The sequence below is a fragment of the Eucalyptus grandis genome, chromosome 8 (assembly GCF_016545825.1).
Source record: "Eucalyptus grandis isolate ANBG69807.140 chromosome 8, ASM1654582v1, whole genome shotgun sequence".
NCBI lineage: Eukaryota > Viridiplantae > Streptophyta > Magnoliopsida > Myrtales > Myrtaceae > Eucalyptus > Eucalyptus grandis.
Window position 1 is genome coordinate 22,658,397 of NC_052619.1, and position 27,662 is coordinate 22,686,058.

The 27,662-nt window shown below is 40.3% G+C and overlaps 4 protein-coding genes across 10 annotated transcripts; 3 read left to right on the forward strand and 1 right to left on the reverse strand.

Moving 5' to 3' along the window:
- Positions 1–242: 242 nt before the first annotated feature.
- On the forward strand, positions 243–4,417 carry LOC104456848. The gene is made up of 4 exons (XM_010071722.3): positions 243–641; positions 1,965–2,588; positions 2,724–2,896; positions 3,276–4,417. Exons 1-4 carry the CDS (start codon positions 565–567, stop codon positions 3,872–3,874), a joined length of 1,473 nt encoding a protein of 490 aa, XP_010070024.1. The 5' UTR covers positions 243–564; the 3' UTR covers positions 3,875–4,417.
- Positions 4,418–4,541: 124 nt separating this feature from the next.
- On the reverse strand, positions 4,542–8,920 carry LOC104456845 (NEDD8-conjugating enzyme Ubc12). 4 transcript variants are annotated; one of them, XM_018861670.2, is made up of 6 exons: positions 8,672–8,920; positions 7,240–7,353; positions 5,500–5,608; positions 5,257–5,335; positions 5,044–5,160; positions 4,542–4,944 (listed from the first exon to the last, which is right to left on the reverse strand). In XM_018861670.2, exons 1-6 carry the CDS (start codon positions 8,808–8,810, stop codon positions 4,807–4,809), a joined length of 696 nt encoding a protein of 231 aa, XP_018717215.2. In that variant the 5' UTR covers positions 8,811–8,920; the 3' UTR covers positions 4,542–4,806. The 4 variants fall into 4 exon arrangements, with proteins under 4 accessions (XP_018717215.2, XP_010070022.1, XP_010070020.1 ...); XM_010071720.3 differs by having other exon boundaries at positions 8,721–8,875; XM_010071718.3 differs by having other exon boundaries at positions 8,484–8,801.
- A 1,705-nt stretch (positions 8,921–10,625) lies between these two features.
- LOC104456844 (geranylgeranyl pyrophosphate synthase, chloroplastic) lies at positions 10,626–14,165 on the forward strand. Of its 4 annotated transcripts, none has more exons than XR_005545315.1 (4): positions 10,626–11,075; positions 11,272–12,038; positions 12,551–13,237; positions 13,871–14,165. XR_005545315.1 is itself a non-coding variant. In XM_010071716.3 (3 exons), exons 2-3 carry the CDS (start codon positions 11,520–11,522, stop codon positions 13,130–13,132), a joined length of 1,101 nt encoding a protein of 366 aa, XP_010070018.2. In that variant the 5' UTR covers positions 10,626–11,075; positions 11,272–11,519; the 3' UTR covers positions 13,133–13,467. The 4 variants fall into 4 exon arrangements, 2 of the variants coding, with proteins under 2 accessions (XP_010070018.2, XP_018717702.2); XR_005545314.1 differs by having other exon boundaries at positions 13,901–14,165; XM_010071716.3 differs by lacking the exon at positions 13,871–14,165 and having other exon boundaries at positions 12,551–13,467.
- Positions 14,166–23,904: 9,739 nt separating this feature from the next.
- Positions 23,905–26,248, forward strand: LOC104456843 (geranylgeranyl pyrophosphate synthase, chloroplastic). Its single transcript, XM_010071715.3, has 2 exons — positions 23,905–24,869; positions 25,320–26,248. The coding sequence occupies exons 1-2, from the start codon at positions 24,351–24,353 to the stop codon at positions 25,899–25,901; spliced, it is 1,101 nt and encodes a 366-aa protein (XP_010070017.2). The 5' UTR covers positions 23,905–24,350; the 3' UTR covers positions 25,902–26,248.
- The last annotated feature ends 1,414 nt before the right edge of the window (positions 26,249–27,662 follow it).

The following is a 27,662-nucleotide window of genomic DNA, read 5'->3' on the forward strand; positions in this document are numbered from 1 at the left end:
TTGGATCCGAAACTTTCATAGTATTCACATATTAACATGTAGATTTATGTATGATTTGTTCACAACATTCTTAAATTGAATAATATTTTTAATCTTACTTGACATGTAGATTTATGTACAAGTTCTTCACGATTTTTTGAAATTCCTATAATATTCTAAAGTTTAAAGGGAAAGCAAAAAATAAATTTATGTTCTTATGTAAGGTCAAACCAACGTCCTAATTTTCCTTGTACTTCGGAGATTCAGAAAGGGCCCCCAAAAGAAACCGATTTTTCTGAAGAGCCTCGTGGCCATAGAGAAGAAGAAGAAGAAGAAGAAACTACGACTTGTCCCAATCCCCAACATCCCAAACGGCCAACCTCCATTAACCCGATTCTCTACACAGTTTCATGGGAAGCTTCTTGATTTTGTCGCCTCCCGATTCCAGTTCAATCCACGAATGATATGTCCGTTTGAAACATTCATCCTGGTCGATAATATCCATTTCGAGAGTCCCAGGATGATGATAGAAGAAGCTGGCGAATTTCTCGGGTCGTTGACAGGTTCCAGGATTTGGGTTCTCTGATGGGACGAAGGAATCACATGTTTAGCTCTGATCATAGATCCGGACATCTCTTGCCTATATTCTTGCAAGATATGAGGTGAGCCTCCCCTGTTTTTCTCTCTTTTCTTTTCTTTCTAAGAAAAAGTTCTGCTGCGATTGGGTTCTTTCGTTCTTTTCCTGCATAGGAGTACTGTTTCATTTGGCGTAGATGAATGGCAAATGAAAATCCCATCTTGCCTCGGTAAACTTCAAGACCTTAGTAATTCTGGGTTCAAGTTTATGGTCGTATTAAGTAATTGGACAAATTGAGGAGAGGTGGTCATGGAGGTTGACTTTGACCAGAAGGACCCCGTGAGTTCTGGTTGAGGTTCTGCACTTTGGCTTTTAATGAGACCGTGTTGGTTTGTATTTTTAGCTCAGCGTGATGCGTTAGTGTTAGGAGGATTTGCAGCTGAAGAAAAAGTGATAAAATTAACAAGGAATGGGCGATGAAAGTGCGCTCTCGGAAGCCCAGGGGTTCTCCCCTATTGCTCTCTCAACAAACACTTTTCAAGTGAAGTAGCAGGACACTTTATTTCGAGGAGATTGCCATTGTCTTGTCTTATTTAATTGGATCCTGCTTCAGGGAACAGTAGCTTAGGTCCAGTGTAAGTCACTGATTTTTGCCGTCAAGAGAACGTTTGATTACTGGTAGCCCCAGGGGCATCTGTCTGATCAGGAAACGACACGGATCGAAGTTGATTACATCCGACACAGTCTACTGTTGTGCCAATAACCACCTAGCGGGGGTGCAGAATGCGTAGTTCCTTTCTGTAATGCATAACTTGCAATGGAAGACAGATCAGAAGCTAATGCAAACTTCCCACATTGAGAAATAGCTACACTCAATAGAATGACTTAAGCTACGTGTGTGGAATGTAGTTCCTCTACGTATTCGATCAAGGACGCTTCTTTGCTTGTGTCTGCTGGTCATCATGGAATGTTAAAGGTTGACACTTGGTTGTTAATGCAGATTTTTATAATGATGCGTTCATTCAGGTTGAGTGAAACTATGCTGCTTTCCTAATTATGCTGAATGATCATATCAACCTGGTGGTTCCTCTTTTAGGCCTTCCTGAGTTCAACTTCACAGCTTAAATGTCTTAGTTTTTTTACAATTACACTGGTTCGGTTAGTCTGATAGGCCCTACAATGTCTACATAGCGATCAGCTAAAATTGTTTTAGAAGCAATAGCCTTTTTACAATTATTCCAGGACCATGTTTCATGTGTTCTCACATGATATGAACCATAACCAGTGTGCTAATGCCATGCCTGCGAAACTATTTCCCATTTTATTGACTTGAATTTTCCCAGTGATACAACATCTTCCTACAATATTAATCTGCAATCTTGTTTGTGCTACAATCCTTGTGGAACAGGACAAGAAGGATCTTTGGCTTCTCCATTTCCCTCATTCTCATCAACATGGCCTCAATAATGGAGCGTGCTGACGAAAATTTGCTCCCATCAGTCTACAAAGAAGTCAGTGAAGCCTTCAACATTGGGCCGGTCGATCTCGGTTACCTCACATTCATAAGGAACTTCGTGCAAGGGATAGCTTCACCTTTGGCAGGTATACTAGCAATCAATTATGACCGGCCCACAGTTCTAACAATCGGGACTCTGTGTTGGGCACTATCGACTGCCGCAGTAGGTTTGAGCGAGCATTTCATGCAAGTCGTGTTCTGGAGGGCAGTCAATGGGCTTGGACTAGCAATCGTGATACCAGCTCTCCAGTCTTTCATTGCAGATAGCTATACAGATGGTGTGAGGGGTGCAGGCTTCGGATTCCTGAGTCTTATCGGTTCATTTGGCGGTATTGGAGGCGGAGTTCTGGCAACAATTATGGCTGGTCAGAATTACTGGGGCATACCAGGATGGAGATGCGCCTTTATTTTAATGGCGACCCTTAGTTTTCTTATCGGGTTGCTTGTTTTCTTGTTCGTCGATGATCCAAAGAAAGTGAGCAGCTTTGCCCCCGATTCTAGCAAGAGCCTATATGGGTACTATTTGTTCTGTAGTAGCTCTTATGAGGTCATATTTTTGTTTCCTGGGATAGCAAACCTTATTTACACCATTCGACATTGATTGTCGATGGTAATATCTTGTTTTTAATCAGCATTATGTTTTCTCTGCAGAGGTGACTTAAAAGGGAAGGGCTCAGATGTGAAATCGGTTTGGATGGAGTCCTGCGCTGCCATGAAATCTGTTATAAAAGTACGGACATTTCAGATAATTGTATTGCAGGGCATCGTTGGGATGCTACCATGGACAGCAATGGTTTTCTTTACCATGTGGTTCGAACTGATTGGTGAGTTCTTGATTCAGCATTTTCTGCATGCCTCTTTAGAATCAAGGATTGAAGTCTTTCTTTAAGTGGAGAATCTCATCATTGAGAAAATCAGTGCTTAGTGAGAAGAATAATAAATTTTAGCTTAGTTGATGCAGCTTGAGTCGTGCCATCTTTAGTGTAGGACCTGCAACAAATTAGTCTTGCCAGTAATCTATGCAGCGGAAGTTCAGGACAATAGTGAAGCGGACAAAGACGTTGATTCGCATGTCCTCTGCATTATGATCCAGTTGTTTTCTGCATATTCCTAATCAACCAAGTATTTTCCATCTGTATTAAATGTTTGTTCTCAGGTCTCATGTTGGGTGTCCTTCAATAGTTCAATCATTTTACTTTGCAGGTTTCAATCACAATAGCACAGCAGCGCTGCTCAGTCTATTCGCGGTGGGGTGCGCCATCGGGTCACTGCTCGGTGGTGTCATAGGTGATCGGTTATCATCAGTATTCCCTAATTCGGGTCGTGTCATGTGCGCGCAGTTCAGTTCCTTCATGGGAATCCCCTTCTCCCTGTTCCTGCTCAGAGTGATTCCACAAAACACAGACAGCTGGTTCAGCTACGCCGTCACCTTGCTCCTGATGGGTTTAACCATCAGCTGGTGTCTCACGGCGGCCAATGCCCCCATGTTTGCGGAGGTGGTTCCTGCCAAACACCGAACTATGATCTACGCATTTGACCGGGCCTTTGAAGTTTCCTTCTCCTCCTTCGCTGCCCCGCTGGTTGGGATCTTGTCAGAGAAGATATATGGCTATGATGCAAAGTCCATCGATCCAATTGCGGGTTCCACGAGGGAGGCTTTTGCCTTGTCCAAGGGGCTCCTGTCGATGATGGCAGTGCCATTCGGTCTCTGTTGCTTGCTCTACACTCCCTTACATGTGGCCTTTGGGCGCGACCGCGACAATGCCAGGATTGCCATTTCAAAAGAGGAAGAGATGAAGTGAAACGCAGTCACGAAATTAGCGTGGCATGAGCTTTAGTACAATCGGTTGAGGTGAGGTTCTCAGGTGGACATATCGGATGCCTGGAACTCATAGCAATGGAGCCATAGCACGAGACAAGATTCATGATTCATTTTTGGCCTTTTGGCAAAATTTTTACCGGAATACGCTTTGATGCTTTTACTGCAGAGAAACACAGGAGAAAGAGGGCTTTGGTACATGATTGTTCCGGAAAGTCTCTTAAATCTTCTTCTTCACGGTCTCAGAATGACCATTCTTCACAGGATTTGAGCTTGTATATGAGTTGCCTGATATGCTACTATTAGAGCTTAGAGCCTGTGATCAAATCAAGCTAACAGGTAAAACCCATCGAAAATGAAGGGTGAAGAAGTATGAACTGAAAATGTTTTCTTGACTGCTTCTGAGTGAAGCCTCATCCTGCGCTGAACATCATCTGTAACTTTTGGGGTATTTCGTTTGCTACATCTATGCAACTTTCCAGTAACTCTTACCAAATGTCAGAAGACAATAAGCTTCTATTAGAAATGATTTGCCTTCTCTTTTTTCTTTTTTCTTTTTTCTTTTTTTATTCGTGATGATCTCAGGAGAAAAAACAAACATGAGCTTCACTGCTGCCACACTCGGGCACAGAGAGAGAGAGAGAGAGAGAGAGAGAGAGAGGAGGTTCGACATTTTCCTTACAGCATAATGCATACTGTTTATGTGCATCATTCCAACAGCATGACTGATATTCCGACCACAGGTCACACAAGCTACAGATATCTAACCGCTAAGATTCACTTGTTTGTTCCGAGAAATTTCCATCCCAATTCTTCTCAGCAAGGTGGATTCACATATGATTTATATGGCAAGACGGGCATTCAGACTCTGATACAATAGTTTCACAGTTAACGCCGGTGAATATCTGACCAAAGCTATATACACCTGGGGAAAAAAGTTTGACACACGTAGCCACCCGCCATAGACCTTTTCACATTAGTCTCGAAGACCCTCGGGTTGTCCCTCAACACGGCTGCAGCATCGTGATTGAGGGGATCCTCATAATTTGGTTCCTACATTTAATGAAAAAAACAGCAAAAGTGAAGAAAACTAAAACACCAAGTATCTTGAGGCAGGAACCCAGATTCCATGTGCACGAGAAGAATTAATACCGTGAAAAGGTGAAACAATCCATATATGACGGTGTTTATATTCAGTACAGGCTTCCAGTCTTCACGCAAGATGTTCAGACAAACATTTCCTTCCAAATCAATATTCGGATGGTAGACCTAAAAGTTAGGTTTGCAAGGGAGGATCGATCAAGATCCCATACAAACATTGATGTGAACAAATTTTGCGGCAAATAACATGTCAAGCTGCACTACCTTGGTTTTACACTTTACTTTCGGTGACTCGTGGGGGTAGATTGGAGAAACTTGAAAAGTGAACACAAAGGTGCCACCTCTGTACAAACCAAATAGAAGAAAGTTAAAAGAACAGTTTATAGTTCTTCATTAGAAGATCCTCAAAATGCAATTGCAGAAACCAGCGAAGAGAATGTCCTCATGAGAAAAATCCTGCACTTGTTTAGTGAGCATAACACCAGGAAAAATGCGAGGTCATCTTACGCATAATATCCTTCATCAGGCCGAATTGAGACCTCAAAGTTCATCAAGTCATCCTTTCCATTTGGAAATGTTATTGCACATGAGTTTGGTAGGTTCAGCTCAGTAATATCTGCAAGAACAAATCATAATCAACGAGATACTTCTGAAGCAGATAAAAGGAAATGAGAGCTTGATATACCATATGATATTGATCAATGAGCTTATCAGTAAAATGCCAATAAATTGATAGAGAAATCAAAGAAAAAATCATAGGAAAGAAAGAACTGTCACAAGTAGTTCCATAAGAAGCACCACTCCTAGATCTATCTATGCCAATTGTTCTTTTCAAAGTAGACTGAAACAAGATGGGAGGACTTTTGTTATACTAACTTGTACTAAGAGCTTCCAATCTTTATTCACTGTTCAGGGTGCACAATAAGTAACTAGTTCTGCCATGGACCAAGGTTCACTCAACCCAACGAAAAACAAAATAGCAGATCCATTGGTTACGCTGATCAGATATACAACCTATTGGTTAAACATGTTCCCTGTGCAAAAATAGGAACTAGTTTGGCCATGGACCAAGGTCCACTTTCGCCCAATGGCAGCTTCAATAAGATATTGAACCTATCGGTCAAACGACAGCTCATGTAGTAATGATAAGACGCTCTCCGTAATTTGTTCAGTTTACACAACATAATCCATGCACTTATAGGAATTTCAGATGCTCATGCACTTATAGGAATTTCAGATGCTCATGCACAAAATTTCAGATGCTCATGCACAAAGAGACAACTTCTTTCAGCATACACTATCCAATTCATATCCAAACCCCAACAACACAAGTGGGATGAAATAAAATGGCTTTTAAAGGATCACAGAAAAACTAAGCTAGCCTTTTTCTATTTTAAGTTAAAGCAGAGCAATATGTATCTATACATTAGTCGGTTCCTTTTCTCGAGATCAACAGAAAGTAAAATATCAACTTTGGGCCATCATGAATTACACATGGATAAAAGAAGATGCTTTAATCAAAAAGAATTCACACATCACAGACACAATCAGTAGGGAAGACACACAACTTAAAAAGGAAATAAGATAGTGAAGCACAACAATTCAGCATAGACTACTATCAACAGCAAAGTCATAAAGAATACTGCTCTTATTGGAGAGGAACATCTTATGCCCATCAGCATCTACTGTTCATCCTCCATGAAAATATGCCCTCTTTAGGTATCATCCCTAAAGTTAAGTCACAGAAAATCACAGACAACTCCATATAAACACAAACTTCAAATTAAGCTTTTGGGGGAAATTATACTCCAATGCCATGGTATTCATTATTCACATATTGTTCTGACGGTGATAAAGTAAAAAGCCCATCAATGATATTTCCACTTAGCGTGGTACTCAAATAACTTCTACCATAAGCTAAATGAAATACTTTTAATGATATGTGTCATATGCAAGTTAAATCATTCTACTGATGCTGCGTAAAGAAGGAGAGAGGCTGTGTATATCAGGACAACTATATTGAACCTTCAGCCAAAATAGTTTGACCAGCCATGCAAATTCACAGTATTCTCGAGCACCTAAACAATTTTTGAACAAAAAGTACAAAGCAAATTCACAACTAGTTTATATTCTTCCCACTTTATACCTTTCACATTATATCAACTCCATTGTACCCATAAAAAGTTGCTCCTAAAAGCAATTTCAACAAAAAAAAATTTGATGCAACTTAGTTAACATAGACGAAACCTTTGTGAAGGCGCAACTCCCCCGCACTTTGCTTCTTTACAGGTCCCCTTCCATTTGCATTTTCAGCATTTTCTCTCTGCTTTTCTTTTACTTTGAAGAGCTTAATCATTGTTCCTAAAATGGGAAAAGCCACAAACGATAATCACCATATCTTACAATATAAATTGAGTATGGCAAGAAAACTAGGACATACAAACAACCATGATGTTGCCAGTATGTTCACAACTTTGCAATTAAAACATAAGAGACACGTTTCTGGTTCCACTGGTCACAGCTTTAGCCCTCTTGTTGTCAAACTGCTATCCCATCAATTTTATGAGTGTATTGAATTGATAAGAACTCATATGGCCTGATTCTGACTCACACTATTTTGATTGAGAAAGAGTACTGAACCATCTGAATAGTACCAACTCCCTAACATACTGTAAGTAATTTAAGGTTTTTGCTCTATAGTCTCTCATCATATTCCTTAATGCCCACCCCTCACCCAGCAAGCATTTACCAGCCAAAATTGGAGATCATCTCATGAAGACAGGCTTGATATAAATGTAAGTATCCTTAAAGAAAACCCATATATAACAAAGAAAGGCATTGCAATAATCCATTGATGAGTTGATATCACATAATTAAGCCCACCAAGGCCTCCACATACATGAAAGTCAAAATTATCCCATCATTTCAAGCTTTCGCACGATGAGAGTTGTATAATGGTAAACCAAAGAAGGCACCAAAGTGGCGGTGCCATCTATGGGTTGCAGAAGCTTTCCCTGAACTTTCTTTCTCCTTAGCAGTAAAAATTATCGAAATTTACCAATATTTCTGATGATAATGACAACACCAATGTGCATGAAAACTAACAAGGTAACATGCTTCAACAAAAGCGAATAAAGCCCACAACTTTAACACTTGATCAGCAATATGCGAATTAATATACTCAAACGAGCCATTTTTAGAGCCAAAACCCATTTTTTTTAGAGCGAGATAAAGGAAGCAACAAGCAACCACCCGACAACGCATCTATTTCGATCAGTTTCAGCAAGAAACCTCGAAACCTCACGACCCAAGATCACATCGCAAAAAACCGATCACACCCAATTTCGAGAACTTGCACAAGCACACCTCAAGCCCAAAAACGAGCGACGATCACGACAGGCGGAGAACAACCCAACAAGGAAAGCTGGATCAACTCGAAAGCACGAAGAAACGAAATCAAGAATCGTAATGGGCACAGAAATGGCCCGAACCTGCTGGAAAAGGAAACAGAGCTGGCGGAGAGCCGGACCGAGATAAGAACGAAAAAAAAATGAAATCTTCGGTCTCGTGGGTCGGTTCCGATCCACAAAAAGGCACGGCTTTCGAGCCGAAGCCGATCGGCTTTATGCGGAGAATAAAAGGGACATTTCGGAAGAGACAAGGTTAGGCAGGGACGCACGCGGGTTCGTTTGCTCTCTACGTGAAAGCCGAAACGAAAGACGACGAACCCGCTTTGGGGCGATGGATTCTTCGCTCAAAGGCGCTGTCTTTGTCGCTCTCTTCCTGGTTTCTCTTTCGGCGTTCTTGGTTTCGGGCATCGAGCGTGATCCTGTCGTACCATGCGCGCCTGCTAGCTAGCTTTCTCTCTACGCTAGTTAGCAGTGGGGGTGAGGTGGTCCTTGATGTGTACTAGATCGGTGGAGTTTGAGATTCTAATTTCGCCATCGATTCCTTAAGAATTTTGAGAATTTCAATCGCATGTGCTCCTTTCGATCCTATTTGATTCAGCATTTGAAATGACTTTTGGAGTTCTTAAGGGATTTGGCCAAATGTAAAAGACTTTGTTCATTTTTTGGAGAGTTTCCGAAAGTGAAAGCGATGTGTTGGATTAATATAATGTTCAAATACTTCAAGAGTATCTAAGTTTGGTTTCGTGATCTATGACTTTTTTATATGTATATTTATATATCTAAAAAGTATAATAAGAAGTTATAAGGTGTATGGATTGACATGGGCTCAATATGATATAATACTTGATTTAAATAGGATTTCAAGTGGGCCCCAAGTGATTTTGATGGTTGCCTCACATGAGTTCACTCGGTGCGCTCAATAATAGCTCTGAAAAAATTCAATCCGCCTAACATTTTTTTTTTTGTGACCTAGGAACGTCGTACAGGTGGTAGGCGACATGTAAATGGGAGGACCCACCACCCTCGGCGTTCCACTTAAGATCCTAAGCGATCATGAAGAAATTTGAACTCCTTCCTTCATGATGGGGAGAGAGCCCAAACCATCGCGGCCACCAATGCGATGGTAATTTGCCTGACATTTTGTAAGATCAAATTAGGATAATTCCTGGTCATGGGCCATACCAATGAGTTCAACTAGCAATGTGTCTTTCATGTGGATTTCGAGCAAAATAAATGCTTGGTCAATGAGAAGTTGTATTTTGAATATTTATGCCAATAAGAGACGTTAATTACTAATCAAGTTTGTATGCCAAATTAATAGTCGAATGTAAAAAAAAAAGCATTTGACGCATTTTTTTACATGGCTAACGTGATGTGATCGACCAAATTGTAGCGTGTATGTGATGTACATTCCGATCGACTTTCTACATTCGAATTTTCAAACTTTTTTTTCATTGATTTGCTTTTTTCCACATGTCATTATCACATCGCATCTAACAAATGGGCCTAATAGCAAACCTAAATCGGTAATCCACTAAGGGCCCAAAAGACTAGGGGACAAATTGGCCCATGAAACATGAATGGCGGCAACCTGCACAAATGCCACGGTGAGGAGTTCAAGTAGATGAATGACTCGGCACAGGCACGCCAAGGATTAGATGTTCAGTATCGTTTAGGATGCAATCATTGCTGCTAACATGCAATACGATTTCCAAACCTTAATCATCCCATACCACTATACTCTGATATGAACTTGCGATTTTTCTATTTGTGTAATAATAGGGATTCTATATGTTGACGCTACTTATCTTTATATGGTTACATTAGTCGTCGATCGGAATAAAACATTGTCTAATTTTTAAAGCTATCAGACCCCGTTTCCAATCGTCAGGACAGATTGTTAATTAAGCTTATTGAAAAGCCCTTTTGTGGTGTTTTTCGTAAATTGGTCGAAAGTTCTCAAGTCTTGCAGTTAACTATTGAAACTCTTTTTTCTTATTTGGTGTCCAAAGAGCCTTGATGTATAAAGAGTAGAGTTTTTCGCCCGACATCTGAGATTTACTTACTTAAAACTGGACCGCAATTAGGACAGCCGTCCGAGAACCGTAGAACCTCGTTCATCGCCCGTCGCCCACCGGATCAACCCAAGAACGCCGCACCCGTGCTCCGACAAGATCTCGAGTCAAAACAGATCAGTTCACGTGTGCTCATAAGGCAAGTAACGATTTCTTCCTAAGAATATTCACTGGCCTCATATTGCAGCATAGATTCCCAGTGTCTGAATGCCTACCCAACTCACAGTTTCATCGGTGTTGTCCGGTGGTTGGTCGGTCGGTCGGTCCGGCAGTGTACCCTCTTTCTCTCTGCCCAGACAGACAGACCTCCTTTGCCCAGTGAGCTTAAGCTCACTAGTTCCTGTTTTGGTCACTTTTCGCCATCGATGGTGGAGGGAAGAAAAGTGGGATTGCACCATCCACCCCATTGCAGAGTCCTCCTGAATCTTGCTTGTTAATCTCCTTCTTTGCCCTCTCTCTGTTTACCATCCCTGTCGCTACTAATGGTAATGGACGAGACCAACTCCGAGTCAGGCTCCCCTGAGAGTTTCCTCGTCCGTGCAGCAAGCTTTTCTCTGTACTCTCTGCTACTAAACGAAAAGGCAGTTCGTCAGCAAAGGTAAAGGGCCTTTTCGTTCTCCAATACCCCATAAAAGAGGAGTAGTTCCCTAAACAAGCGGGAGAAGGATAAAGCTTTGACTTGAGATTGAGATGACATATCTCTTGATGAATGCTGGGTCGGTGTCTTGAAAGGCCAATCCTCCTTTTTACCTGGAATTCTCGCGTTGACGGTATTCTCATTTCCTTTCTTCCAGGGCTTGACTTGAGATGCAGCTCGTTGGGAGTAGGTTTTGGCTTGCCCCATTCCACTTACTAGGAGGATAGGTCCTGTTAGTTTTGATTGAGTTTGAGGGGCTTTCACTGCTGAATCCATCCATAAACCTAGACTCCAATGACCTTGTAACCAAAGCATCAGAAGAAGTTCAACGGTGACCCCACTCAAGATTCAAGACTGAAGGCTCAACACCCAAGATCAGATTCTTTGTTCTTTACTATCGAAAGCATGAACTGCATCAATTTGACCACCATCTGTTCGATCTTTAACCAAGCAAGCAGATCCAATTTGCTTCATCCCCTGAAAAATTCAGCCTTTCCCTTGATTTCTCGAAGAACCACCGAACCCATTTCTTATTCCTTTCCCAACTCGCGCTTCTTGGTCTCTGCAATCCTTACCAAGGAAGAAGAGCCCACCGCAGAGGATAAAGAGGAGAGACCCCCTTTCAATTTCAAGGCCTACATGCTCGAGAAGGTGAATCGTGTGAACACAGCACTCGATGCCTCGGTCTTGCTCCGGCCGCCGCTGAAGATTCACGAGGCCACGAGATATTCGTTGCTCTCTGGCGGAAAGCGGGTGTGCCCGGTTATGTGCATAGCGGCATGCGAGCTTGTGGGAGGGCAGGAATCAATGGCCATGCCCTCGGCTTGTGCCGTCGAGATGATCCATGCCATGTCTTTGATTCATGATGACCTTCCCTGTATGGACAATGACGACTTACGCCGCGGGAAGCCCACCAACCACAAGGTTGTATGGCTAATTTTCTCGCTTGTTTGTAATGATGATGCTAGGTAGGTTTTTTTTTTTTTTTTTTTTGGTTGAAATGCGAGGTAGGATATTAATTGTGCTAATATTTGGCGAAATTGAAGTGGAGATTTGCATCGTTATTGCAAAGTATTGTCCCAGAGGTAGGGCTTAACTATTCCCGTCCATGTTGGCTGCTTTTCTGCAACTTTTAGTTAGAAGTATATGTCGAGATATGATTAATGTAATCATTGCTATCTTGATAATTGATTTGTGTAGAAGTGATAGTCATTGGATACGTGCATTCCTTATAGTACAGCAGCTAATGAAATTAGTTTCATAGGCGAAATTAGAATGGTGAAAATAAGTGAGATTGAGGAATTAGCCCAGTTGAATTTCTGCTAGTTAGCTAATCTGAAGTTCTTGCAAACTTACTCTGCTTTATTAGGAGTGACTTGCAAGTTTTATAAAAGTTTAAACTTTGAAGCTTACTGTTGTGTAACTTAATCTTTCAGGTTTTTGGTGAGGATGTTGCTGTTTTGGCTGGAGACGCCCTACTCGCATATGCATTTGAGCACATTGTGGTAGAAACGAAGGGGGTTCCACCCAAAAGGATAGTTAGAGCGATCTTTGAATTGGCGAGATTGATTGGACCAGAAGGTGTAGTCGCTGGCCAGGTGGTGGATATAAGATCCGAAGGAATGACTGATGTAGGATTGGAGCAGCTTGAGTTTATTCACCTCCACAAAACTGCCGCCTTGCTTGAAGCATCTGCTGTTCTTGGGACAATTATGGGAGGCGGGTTGAATGAAGAAGTTGAAAAGTTGCAGAATTTCGCAAGGTGTATTGGGTTGTTATTTCAGGTGGTGGATGATATTCTGGATGTGACCAAGTCTTCTCAAGAACTGGGTAAAACGGCTGGCAAGGATTTGCTGACCGACAAACTCACCTACCCAAAGCTAATCGGGGTTGAAAAATCCAGGGAGTTTGCCAAGAAACTGAACAAAGATGCTCGAGAATATCTATCCGGATTTGATATAGCAAAGGCAGCCCCATTGATGGCTTTGGCAGATTACATTGCTAAAAGGCAGAACTAATTGTTCCATAAAGGTGGAATTAATTGTTCAATGATGTTTTGGGTTATTATTTACAGATGATCCTGCTGGGAACTCATGAATTAGAGAACACGAAGATACCGGGTGGTAAGTTCATCTCAAGGATCCAGTAAAGGTTTCTCAATGTTGCTTGTGGGTTTATTGCTAATCTTTCACAAACCAAATCCCTTGATTTTTTTTCGAGAAAGTGATACAAAGTGAACTCTCAACACTATCAATGTTGTATCTCGAAAATCCTCTTTTGCAGTTGCTTGTTTACTCAGTGACTTGGGACTTTCCATGAATACAATGTTGAATGGAACATACTGTTTCTGACAGCATGTTAGTAGGCTTACTTCTCGTAACGATTGGTATGTGGACTTCATCAATTTAAGTTATGGGCATAAAACTATTTGATCAAATAAGAGAACTGCAGTTGATGGTTGGAGTTACTTACTAAGTTCTTTGTGGGGAATCTCTTGAGGAGGGCACATTGTTGCTCTGTTGTATCTCGTTAGAAGTGCCAATTTCACGTTTGAATATATAAAACCAGATTATTGCTATTTGTTTATGTACTTTTCTGGCATGCTGATCCTTGTCAAAAGCTTGTAGTTTCCATACCTCATATATATATATATATATATATATATATATGAAGCTTCAGATGGCCTTGTTTTGCATTTTATTTTTTGGCTACGTAAAGACTTTCTGGATGACATAGTTCTTGTTTCCATTGGCTAGGAATCAGTTTCTTTTGTATACCTTGTGCAGTGATCAAGAATTACGGCAAACAGTTAGGCGATTTTGCAAGGCATGATATCTCTCCCAAACTCTTGAGTTAATGTTTTGGGTGTCTAGAGCTTCATCCTTTTGGTTCTTCTCTATGGCTTTAACAAGTCTTGTGATATTCAAGCCATGAAGTTATGTTCAATCTTGTTTATTAATGCAATTAATGTTCAAAATAACTCTCATGCTGTCCTCTTAGAAGGATCGGAAACTTGTAAACTGTTGCAGCATAATTACTGTTTGGTTGTAATTTTTTTTTTTTGGTAAGGTAAGATATGTATTGATTTTTAACCAAAAAACTATACAGCAAGGTTCTCGGCACCAAAAACTTATACTCATGATGACAAACATGTCATAACGAATGGAAGGGTGTCGAGAAAAAAGGGAAACACAAACAGCCAAATAGCGGCAACCAAACAGCCAAACAACAGCAACAAACAAGAAAGGAAAGAGGAAAAAAGGAGGGAAACCAGACAATGAAACAACAGCAACCCTCACAGCATTACAGGGAGGAAACTGACACCTCTGAAAAGAAAAAGGCGGGAATAAGTCCCCGACTTTTTTAAATCCTCCTGTTCTTCGGTGTGTCCACAACGCGATTGAAGGTCAAGCGACGGCAACCTCCGAAGAGAAAATAGCTGGATCTAGCCCCCAACTTCATTGAGTTATCCTATTTCTTGGTGTATCCGCAACTTGGCTGAAGGTGAGAGCTTTGTCCTTTACGACTTTAAAGAGATGATTTTTCAAAGTAGGCATAAAAAGAGCTTGGACCGGAACAAAATGTTGTTCATCGTCTTCCAGATTAGATGACAAAGGGCTCCAAAAGAAAATCTCGCAATACATTGAGAAAAATCATTGCCTGAGAGACAATCTAAGGCTCAGTGTAGAGTGTCCATCCATGACCTATTTTGCCAAGTAAGATTGCATTTTGCAGCCCATAATGAAGCGAGGCCGGCAGTAATCCGACAACCAAAGAAAAGATGATCAATAGAGTCCGACCTCGAATTACGAAAAACACAATAACCATCCACTATCCTACCATAGGAGAGTAAAAGAACCTGGGTAAGTAACCGGTTCCTAGTGATGAGCTAGAGATGGAACTAGTACCGTGGGTAAGAGTTTTGTTACAAACAAAAGAGAACCATGGGACCAAGTTTCTCTTTGGTTGAATAGCTTCCCAAGCTGAAGTAGTCCGGCCTCGAATTACTGTTTGGTTGTATTGGGCATCATAGTTCCTCATGAAATTTTCTACCAAACTTTGCTGGACAAACTGACAACATAATATTTGGAGTGCCGTCACATTTGTTGAGCCCGTCATGAATCAAACCAAGGGTTCTAGCTGAGACTATTGTTGTGTAATTTATTGATGGCATTATGGACAAGACCTGGTCTTTGTCTATACTAGTCAAGGTTTTGTCATTGCGAATGTAGCGCATTGATGGATCTATTTATCATGGTGGAATATGCAATTAAGGATGAGGATGAGGAAGGGAATGGTTACAGTCCTGATAGAGGTTGTGAAGCATCTTCTTATGGAAGGGGCCGTGGGTGACCACCAAGTCCATTTCATCGGGATAAGTGTAGCCCTGATTGTGGCCCTGGTGCTGTTCTAAATTCCAGAGATGATCCCCAAAGGAGTCCCATGTATGACAGTCGAAAGCCCTGCAAATGAGAGCTTTTACGGGTTGCTTGAATGCAGAACCTGATTAATTTTTCCCCTCCAACCTTATTTGTTTGATTTTTTCACTTCTGAATGTGCTTTGATGTCGTGACCATTCACCTCCACCACCTAGAAGATCTCATTCTTGAGGAAGCACACGGCAAAGTAGTTGCAGGTCATGGTGAGGCTCAGGATATTTGTTGTCTAGCGCGAGGTCACTCCTAGATCTTTGTTAGAGACTTTTGTGTACTTTTTGCAGTGCTAACTTTGCTTTAATAGGCTTCACAGTTGTGAGTTAGATGTTCAGTATCAGTTATGGCGCAACTATTAATGATTGCTACTGCTAACATGAAATACGATTTTTGAACCTTAAAATACCGTATAGTACTGTGCTTCGGTATGAATTTGCGATTTTCCTATTTGCACCGTTGTAGGAATTCTGTACGCGACACTATTCATTTCTAGATGGTTGCATTGGTTTCCAATTGGAAGAATACATTATCCATTCTTCCAAACTTTTAGATCCTTTTTTCCATTATCAAGGACAGATTGTTAATAAACAAAGCTTACTGGGAAATCATTTTGTGATGCTGGTGGATTGAAAAGTGCTCGAGCCTTGCAGCTTTTAACATACTTTTGAAATTCCTTTTGTTATGAGAATAGAGGTTGGGCTCTGTATGGTAGAAGTATGTTTCGAGGTTTTCATGCAGTGGCTCAACCTGAGCGTGAATGAAGCTTTATGCGACTTGGGAGTGGGTTGATGAATTCATACATGCTATACAGAAATAGAAATAAAGCCCTTGTCTGTCTTGATATATGTCATAGATATTTTTATTTTTGTAGCAAAAGTCGATGCAATCCATCATCCTTTCGAGTAAATGGATGTTGCAGTGCCATGTTTCTAACCAGGGGAAAAAAATCTTCTATTGGTTTGCTAAGGTTAGGAGAAGCCTAGGAGGCAAATAAAAGTGCTGCCTAGGAAGCACAGTTGGCTCTAGTTGCCATAGATATCAAGAAGAGCACAGGTGACTAGAGATTCGAGAACACTTTTGATCGGAGAAAGCAACCATTGGAGCGGAGCAGCTCATTTGTTTGGTGAGTTTTTGCCATATCCCAAGGAGTGACACTGATGGCTGAACAATGTGATGAAGTGACTTAATGGTCTACGATGAAATGTTGCGGAATTGGGTCAGGGAGTGTCATAGTTTGATTTTTCTCATGCCCGTGTGAGTTGAAAGGAGTGATTGTTCGTAAATTCTAAATACAAATGAATGTGTCGAACAAGTAATATTATTATGAGAAATGATATTGTCTCCCATATATTGATGATTAATAAACCAATCAAATATTAAAATTTGATTAATTTTGAAATTTATCTAACAGATCAAAATTGAATTGAGAATAAATTAAAATTGACAATCTTAAAAGCAAAATTTCAGAACTAAATACAGTAAATCAATCAAATAGATATATTAGAGCATCATATTTCACTATAATTACAAGATATGAATTTTAGATCCTTATGCATATAAAAATAATATCAAACATGTGATAATGGAATCTTCTAATTTATTTTCAATTGTATTTTTAGGTATAGTAAATCTACTTAGTTTATCAATCTACTATATCTCTATGTGAATTTACATAAACATAAGTGCATTAAAATTTGTGAACACCTCTAATTTACAATGAAATTTTTTTATCACCTTATTATTGTTTGTGTATTCACATTTAATTCATAGTTATATATTATAAGGAGCAATTGCTATTATTGCTTCTCAATCTCAAACATGTACATAAGATCATTCAAATGGTGGCCAGTCACTTTAAAGCATTAAACACAATAATATATAACTCACATAAATGAAATTACTTATAAAATATAAAAGGCATGAAATTCATAGCTTCATGATTAGGCTAAATCGTAGCCCTAACAAAAGAAAATTAGAACATAATAGAAGAAGAAATGAAATATAAATAAAATCCAACATTTTGAATCAAATAATAAGAATTATGTAACATCTTTTTGTCTTCTCTTCAAAGTATTTTAAAAACTTCAACCAAAAAAAAAAGTATTTTGAAAACTCCTAGAACAAGAAAAAACGATCTAAAAATAAAAACTTAACTATCCCCAACCTCTTAATGTTATCCTATTTATAAGAAATATCCAAGATTCCTAATAGGCAATTGCTTCTTTTTTTTTTTTTGCGTAAAATTAGGGAATAAATCACAAAATCCGTAATTTGGCCCCTACCTTCCAACACTTCTGAATTTAAATTCTTGAATCACAAAATTCATTTCCTTCTTCTTGATAATTTTTTTTCTTATTTTCTCCATGTCTCATCATTTGCAATAAATAAGAAAAAATTGAGTAAATAGAATCCACATATTTTCTTATAAATATTGCATTATTGTTGCCTAAAATATGTAAAATAATTCTAATTTTATGGAATTATTAGTGGTTTCGCAACATCAGGGTGAAATGTGAGAGATGTAGAGATGTTGATATAATTGGGTCGTGGGAGTATGGCCAAGGTGTTTGTGTTAGGAATCTAAGCATAGAATGATTATCATATTAGAAGATCCCTAAAGAGGGACTTGGCCTACCATGTAGAAATTGCTTGGGCATTGATACCGAAACTAGTTATTGGATTGAAGTGATTTGCATGTCTCACTTGAGGGACTAGTTAGCCGAGTTAGATTAGATATAATATGATTGGCCATGAGGATGCAATTTGCCATATTGTCTTTAAGAACGACCAATATAAGAAAGGCTTGCCCTCGATTAGAAAAGTCTTGATTGTGATACTAGCGCATTGGAGTTCTTGTTTTTCATTTTTCAAAGATAGGGTTTCTTAAATTTTTTGAGTTGTGATAGGTTTGAGGAATGCTTTGCTCAAGCCTGATGTCGAACCTGACTCAGGTGTCTGATACGTATACATGAATGGAATATCGTGATAAAAGAGCTAGGTTAGGGGTGGTGTCAACAAACATTAACATTTTAGGGTCTAATATGGAAACATGATGGTGAACCTAACTCAGGTGTTCGATATGGAGACATGAATGGAATAGCATGATAAAAGAGAGAGGTTATGGTGTCAACGAACATTAACATTCTAGGGTCTAATATGGAAAGGAGATGTCGAACCTGACTCAAGCATTTGATATGTAGACATGAATGGAATAGCATGATAAAATAGCGAGGTTAGGGGTGGTGTCAACGAACATTAACATTTATATTTTTTGAGTTGTGATAGGTTTGAGGAATGCTTTGCCCAAGCCCGATGTCGAACCTAACTTAGGTGTTTGATATGCATACATGAATGGAATAGCGTGATAAAAGAGCTAGGTTAGGGGTGGTGTCAACAAACATTAACATTTTAGGGTCTAATATGGAAACATGATGGTGAACCTAACTCAAGTGTTTAATACGTAGACATGATTGGAATAGCATGATAAAAGAGAGAGTTTATGGTGTCAACGAACATTAACATTCTAGGGTCTAATATGGAAAGGAGATGTCGAACTTGACTCAGGCATTTGATATGTAGACATGAATGGAATAGCATGATAAAAAAACGAGGTTAGGGGTGGTGTCAACGAACATTAACATTTATATTTTTTGAGTTGTGATAGGTTTGAGGAATGCTTTGCCCAAGCCTGATGTCGAACCTGAAACACATACATGAATGGAATAGCATGATAAAAGAGCTAGGTTAGTGGTGGTGTCAACAAACATTAACATTTTAGGGTCTAATATGGAAACATGACGGTGAACCTAACTCGGGTGTTTGATACGTAGACATGAATGGAATAGCATGATAAAAGAGAGAGGTTATGGTGTCAACGAACATTAACATTCTAGGGTCTAATATGGAAAGGAGATGTCGAACTTGACTTAGGCATTTGATATGTAGACATGAATGGAATAGCATGATAAAATAGCGAGGTTAGGGGTGGTGTCAACGGACATTAACATTTTAAGGTCTAATACGAAACCATTATACAAAAGTCATGGGAATTAATAGGGATAAGCATGGTTCTAGGATAGAAGTAGGAATAGGACTAGTGTGAACTAGTCCAGTTTCAAGTTCTAAAGAGAGATGGTCGAATTTCCAATTCCATCCTTTTAGGAACTGCTAGTTCCTAGTTCCTATGAGAATCGAACTTGAGACTCTAAAATCCTTAATTATCTTTCCCGACTCATTTTGTTTTCTATGTTGTGTTTCCTTTCCACTTCTCATATGAGTCTTTATATTTTGTAATTCCTTTTATATATTTAATGAGTGAATGCTTTATTTAATCTTTTCTTCTTTAGATATGGGTAGATCATTGGTAAATAGAGTTTACCAGTCGAAGTGGAATGAATATATGTGGTGAGGCTTTCTAATAATTATTTTAGTTTCATTAATAGTAATTTTAAATTTAAAACTATTATTAAGTTCTTAACTATGATTGTTGTTTCTTTTGATTTTAAGTGGTTAGAATTTGGAACAATTTTTCATGGATAATTGAGGAATGAAGTTTTATAATTTAGGTTTATGTTATGTGTTTTGAAATTTTTATTATTTATTTTATTTTACCTATTTGTCTTTTATGGATTGTTGCTATTGACAAATGAGAAGCTTTCATTTTTGTTGTTTTGTTCATTTTCATTTTGTTTAACTAAAAATGAAACAAAAAAAAAACAAGGAACTTATTAGATCTTAAAATTGACTTTGGAACCTGTGATATTACGGGTTTTAGGTTCCAAAAAAATAAAAAATTTATACCAGTTGATAGGTACCAATTTCTAGGTAGAACTTATAAAGAATTTGAAATCATTTAACTCTAGAAATTAAATTGGTCCCGAAAGAAAAAAGGCTTACGTTTTCAAATAACCAACGTGGTGGCATCCACATCCACGAAAGCACTCTTAAGACAAAGTGGGCACTTTTTTTTTTGCCCTAGATACCATTTGGTTGTCCTCTTTTCAACTCAACCTAATTAGTGGCATGTGCTTTAGCCTCCACTTTTCAGCCTAATCGCTAGCGTATGTACTTGTATTTTTGTCTCTCGTGATAAGAGAGTGGGCCGTGTTATTTCTACCCTAGTTTTTGTTTCGAAACTCCTTATTACTGTGATTTTACCGTACTATACATTTTATATCGTACACTTGTAGTTGGTTTTCTTTTGTTTTGGTTTGTCATTTCATTTTCTTTTCTTGCGGGTCCCACGTTCCTCATTCTCCTCATTTTTTTTTCTCTTTCCCTAGAATCTTGGACAACAAAATCAACGCCACCCTCAACTTCTCCTGCAACGAGCTCGCCGCCGGCTAGATTCCGAAGCCCGTCGTGCTGATGAACTAGCACTACTATGCACCCCCACATGCCTAAATGAGTGCCTTGACTATTGATGCATCCCCGATTCTTTGCTCCAGCCCCTTGTGTTCATTATGGTCCTCAACACATTACACGCTATGTCTATGATGACAATCCTCCTAGTCTCATTCGATATTAGGTTGAGCACCAAGCGTAAAAATGTGCATAGAACTCTCTCTCCCTCGCTCTCACAAGCCACAGGCTTGGGAAGGAATCCGCCTTCTTCTTCTTCAACAAAATGTATTTTGCCTTGTAAATTCGTTCAGTTTCTCAGTTGACAAACTCGCTTTCTTTGCGATCTTCTCGTTTTCCTCCACTTTGTTTTGCCTTTTTTTGCTCGGGGCATTTCTCTGCATACAAGCCTTTGATTTATATTAGCTGGTTCTCCCCTACAATTGTCTTCAATGGATTGCCTTTAGCTTCGACTGAAGTTGATTTGAGCTTCAAGGCATAGCTAGGTGGGGGCAGGATTGGAAGATTTACGCTTCTATAATTAAGGGTGAACATGGTTCTGGTGGGCGATTCCCACCCTAGATTTTGGAACCGCTAATTAAGGATCGATTCTAAAAAGTTGGAGCCGGAACCGCTGTTAATTTCATGGGCAGTTCGGTTTGGTCTAGTTCCGAGCGGTTTAGGCAGTTTTCGATTCCTTTACACACCTTATTTATAGGCAAGGGAGGCCGAGACTTCTTGGCGACGATAGCGGCATTGTTGGGGTATAATTCATACTCAATATTGATAGGATGGCGTGAAAGTCCCACTCTTGGTGAGTGTGCGGGGTGAAATAGAGAGGTTCGATGTGTTAATTGTTGTGGAATTCTCAAATAGACGTAGTCTTAATTTAAGGGTGAATTAGGATAAAACTTCATATCTTGAATTCTCTTTCTCACTTTTACTCTCTCTCTCTCTCTCTCTCTCTCTCTCTCTCTCTCTCTCTCTCTCTCTCTCTCTCTTGTGATTGTGCAATGAATCCTAACATGCAACATGCATCAAATGCGGAGGTGTTCGAGGACATCCTATTATCTGGTGGCTAGGACGAGGGGAGTGAGAGGGGGGTAGACGGACGGAGGGTTTAGCAAAGGAGAAGTTTGCTGGTTTTGTAGAGGTCCTAGACCTTATCAATTTCGGCCACCAAGGCCTCTAATACCTCAATGTGTCCTATAACTAGCTCTCCGAGGAGGTCCCTACCGTATTTGCCAGGAGAATCCGAGCAACACTACCCTCTACTTTTCCTACAAGAAGCTCGTCAGCGAGATTTTAGAGTCCGTCAAGGTGTTGCTTGGAGCTTCCTTGGCCTATGTAGAAAAGAAAATGAACGTGAGACCCGCAAGAAATGAAAGGAAAAAAAAAGATAAGTATATTGGAAGTCTTAAAAATTATCATAAATGCGCAATTAAGTCTTTAAACTTAAAAAAAAATACAATTAAGTTCTAAAACTTGTTACAAAGTATAATTGAGTCTTAAAAATTTTAAGACTTGTTTGGAAGAATTTGACAAGTTTTACATTTCAATTACAATTTTTAGACATTTTAGAATTTGATTGTACTTTTGTAATAAATTTTAGGAATTGATTGTATTTTTTGATAGTTTTAGAATTTCATCGTACATTCCTGATAAGTTTTAGAAGTTTTTATGCAAGGATCCCTAAAAAAAGAAAACCAAAGGAAAATGGGTAGTATGGTAATATCACTATAGTAAGGAGTGTTTGGAGCAAAAACAGAGGTGGAAATAGTCGCTTCTAAGAGTAACGCTAAAAAAAGCCAAAGTCTCTTTTCAGACCTCGCCACAGACCTCACTGCCGACCTCACCACAGACCTCACATGTCATGAACACCTCAACAAAAAACACTTTCACTTAAAAAAAAAAAAAAATTAAAAGAAGAAATCAAAGAAATCAAATCTAAAAGATAAGGCTTGGATTGTGAAAATTCACCCAAGCGAAAGAGGAAAAGCTACCGGAAGATGGAAAAATACCATTCACTCGATTTTGTTAGCTTTGTCAGGGGTGTGCTATACTAGTGAATAATCCTTTCAACATCAATGAAATGTTCGGCAGGCATAGACACTGAAATTACCATTTTTCTTACACAGGAAATAGAAAACCACCGATTGTTGAAGAAACCTATTTGGTATCACCAACTTCGCTCTCCAGGTGCAACAAGGAAACCACCTAATTTGAGCGTGCATCATACCACCTAATTTGAGCGTGCAATGACAAGTCACTTTCCTTTTTTGCAATTTGGACAAATAACAGTCCCTTCACTTGCCTAACCAAAAGCATGCACCAGTCTACTCAGTCGCTCTCGATGTTTAACACCTAGCAAAGCCAATTAATGGATTCATTGGAAACTTGAGCTTGCATAGACTGGAAAGGTCCACCACACACAAGTTGTTAAGTGGCCGCAAAATTTATGGAATGCGACAACTGATAGTAGCTGAAATCCGCTGACAAACATGCATCATAAATTCTATCGAGGTGGACTCATGCAAGTGACTCAATTTTCTCCCACTCGAATTAAATTTTGATTAAGGTGTCAAAATATCAAAACAAAACTCGTAAGCAAAATTCAAACGGATTAGAAACCCAATCTAGTTTTGATACTCTAATGCGATCGTGTCGTGTCGTGTCGTGTCGTGATTTGTATCTAATAAATGTGTTCGAAAAAGGACTTTGGATTGAGAGACGACGTGTTCATGTAGCAATCGAATATTGGAGCCCGAACAGGCGGCCGAGAAATGCAAATTCCAGAGATCCCGCTTGTCGTATTCATGAACCTCGTTCATCACGCCGCCCTCGCTGGAGAGATCGACCTACCGAATCTCGTGCAACATGTGGTCCGACAAGACGTTACACTGAACACATCAGTTCCATCGTACGTTCCCTAGGCACCTAATTTGTCCCCAAAAATTTATTTCTCTCTTTTTTTTTTCCTTAAAATACTCGACCGGCCTTAAAAGGCTCCCGTGGATTCCCATCATCTGAATGCCTACCCAAATCTCGCAATCTTATCCGTGTCGTCTGGTGGTTGGTTGGTTGGCCCTGTAGCGCCCACGGACACTCCCTTCCCCCCCGTCCACTCACGTCGCCGGACCTTCCCTTCTCCCGGCCGGCCTCGTTCCATCTCACCGGGCTTGCAAATTTCCAAGAAAACGGGCACATCTCGGTGGTTGGGCTCGAGCCATCTTGCCGAGAAAGGTCGCTCTTTTGCTGTTTTCGGTCACTGTTCTGCGTCAATGGTGGACGTGAGGAAAGTGGAATTGGCCAAAACTCTGGTAGTGGAGCTCGTGGTGGGTTGTCCTCTTTAAGCACACCGTCTGCCCCGTCGCGGAAGTCCTCCCCAAATCTTGCTCACCCATCTCTTTCTTTTCGCTCTCGAGACCCAGGATCGGATTCATCGTTTTCAAGAATCGAAAACATGAGCTGCGTCAATTTGAGCACCACCTGTTCGATCTTTAACCAAGCGAGCAGATCCAATTTGCTCCATCCCCTGAAAACTCCGACCTTTCCGCGGATTTGTCCGAGACCCGCCAGACCCATTTCTTGTTCCTCCCCCAGATTGCGCTTCTCCGTCTCCGCGATCCTCACCAAGGAAGAGGAGGCCACCACCGAGGACAAAGAAGGGCGGCCCCCGTTCAATTTCAAGGAGTACATGCTCGAGAAGGGGTGCTCCGTGAACGCGGCGCTCGACTCCTCGGTCTTGCTCCGGCCGCCGCTGAAGATTCATGAGGCCATGAGGTATTCGTTGCTCGCCGGCGGGAAGAGGGTCCGCCCGGTGCTGTGCATAGCGGCGTGCGAGCTCGTGGGAGGGCAGGAGTCGATGGCCATGCCGTCGGCTTGCGCTGTCGAGATGATCCACACCATGTCTCTGATTCACGATGACCTTCCCTGTATGGACAACGACGACTTGCGCCGCGGAAAGCCCACCAACCACAAGGTCCTGTGCCTAGTTTGCTCGCTTGTTTATAATGATTTGATGCTTGGTGGGATGTTAATTGTGCTTATATTTGGCGAAATCGAGGTGGATCTTTGCTTCGTTATTGCAAAGTGTTGTCCCAGGAGGTGGGGGTTTATGTTGGCCGCTTTTCTGCAACTTGTGTATGTTGAGATTAGTAACATGATCATACTTTTCTTGATGGTTGATTCATGTAGTAGTGATAGCCATTGGATATGTGGATTTCATATAGTACAAGCTCATGAAGTTGGTTTCACCAGCGAAATTAGAATTATGAATAATAGTGAGATTGGAGAATCAGTCCAGTTGAATTTCTGCTTGTTGGCTAATATGAATGTGCTAGTAAACTTACTATGCTTTATTGGGAGTGACATGCAAGTTTCGTTAAAACTTAAACTTTGAAGCTTACTGTTATGTAACTTATTCTTGCAGGTTTATGGTGAAGATGTTGCTGTTTTGGCTGGAGACGCCCTACTGGCATATGCATTTGAGCATATTGCGGTAGAAACCAAGGGGGTTTCGCCCACAAGGATAGTCAGAGCAATCTTTGAATTGGCGAGGTCTATTGGAGCAGAAGGCCTCGTTGCTGGCCAAGTGGTGGATATAAGTTCTGAAGGAATCGCTAATGTAGGATTGGAGCACCTTGAGTTTATTCATCTCCACAAGACTGCGGCGTTGCTCGAAGCGTCTGTTGTTCTTGGGGCAATTATGGGAGGTGGGTCTAATGAAGAAGTTGAGAAGTTGCGGAGTTTTGCAAGGTGTATTGGGTTGTTATTTCAAGTGGTGGATGATATTCTGGATCTGACCCAGTCTTCTCAAGAACTGGGTAAAACGGCTGGCAAGGATTTGGTGGCTGACAAAGTTACGTATCCAAAGCTAATGGGCATTGAAAAATCTAGGGAGTTGGCCAACAAACTGAACAAAGATGCTCAAGAACAGCTATTTGGATTTGATATAGCGAAGGCAGCTCCATTGATTGCTTTGGCAGATTACATTGCTAACAGGCAGAACTAATTGTTCCATAAAAGGTAGGATTAATTGTTCAGGGAGGTTTTGGGTTATCATTTACAGTAGAACTTGCTGGGAACTCATGAATTAGAGGACATGATACTAATGGGTGGTGGATTTATATTAAGTGTCCAGCAGTCACTTCTCAGTGTTGCTTGAGGTCTTATCACTAGTCATTCCGAAACCCAAACCCCTGATTTTTCTCTGGAGGAAATGATACAAAGGAAACTTTAATGCTGTCAATGTTATATCGTGTAATTTGATCTCAGAAGAATGTAGCACATTCCCATCCAGTCGTTTTTAGTACTGTCATTGTTGCATATCGTAAATTGATTTTTTCTTATTTACCATCAGTCAATAGCTCGTAGTTTCCACACGTGAGATTAATGTGATCTGAAGCTTCAGATGACCATGTTTTGCATTTTCATCTTCGGCTCTGTGAGGACTTTCTGGGTTACATAGTTCTTGCTTCCATTGCCAAGGCTGTTTGCCCTTTGCAGACTAAGAATTACAGAAACCAGTTTCGTGATTTTGCAATGCATGATCTCTCTGGCAAACCCCCACACTATGTTTTCGGCATCTAGAGCATCATCCTTCCTGTTCTTTCTCTCAAGGCTTTAACAAGTCTGAGACATTCTGGATGTGAAATTATACCTGGTCTTGATTGTTGATGTGATTAATGGTATAACTCTCTTGCTGCCCTATTAGTAAGGTGGGAACTTGTGTACTGTTGAAGCTGAAGAACTGTTTGGTCCTCAGGCATAGTAATTCTTTATGAAACTTTTAATTATTGATCTCCCAGATAAACTCATTATAGCATCTTTGGAGCGATTATGCAGTTCGCTCGAGCTTTTTATGTGGAACCGATTAACTAAACCTGGATCGTGCTATGAATTGGCGATTTCCCATTTGTTGAGTTCCTAGTAAATGTGTCTTTTTTGTGGATCCCCTGTGCATACTGCACAAGCAGGATCTACTATATATAGTGCCAGTTGATACTCAGTACAAAATCCTAGAATAGATTCGGCTGTTCTTCTAGTACGTGCGACTTCACTTGGAATTGCAATTTTTCAAAGTGTATCTTGACATATCTAGGTTTATTACCGAAAGGTTCATATGACAGCTGTTTGATCAAATTAGAGTCGGTCATTTTCTGATTGATCGGGGCGAACCATCTCACTTTTTGGGAGAGCACGAGGAGCTGATCCCTGCCTATGCAAACGTCTCTCCCGCAAGAGATTATAAGTCATTCCGCATTTGGTGGACGCACAACCCCATATTCCCTGCCAGTTACTTGAGCTCGATTCACAAATTATTAGAGATCAGCACGATCGTTTTCAATGTTCGAGCAGCTCGAGTACTTAATTGGGTCGAGCTATGGCTTGGGTTTGAGCTCAAACTTGGAAAGCACAATCTTGAGTTGCAAACTAGGTCGCCACAACTTGATGCTATTGCGCCGGTACTTCAGCGTATGGCATCAAATGCAAGTCAAGTTTCAAACTCTAGAAAAACAGGAAAAAAACCAGCACGATATAAAGTAAAAGTGAACTCTAAACACAAATTAAAGAACTCATGCACCTTTCCGCCAAGATAAGATATGCTTTTTATGTCCACCAATAATTGCAACGATCCAAACCAGATTAAAATATGTATCGCACGATCCACACGAGATTATAATATGAATAGTGCATGAGATGAGATGAGGAACAAAAGGGTTATTCAAATGTTAATAATCTGAGATATCAAGATCTGGAAGGTGTGCTGTCC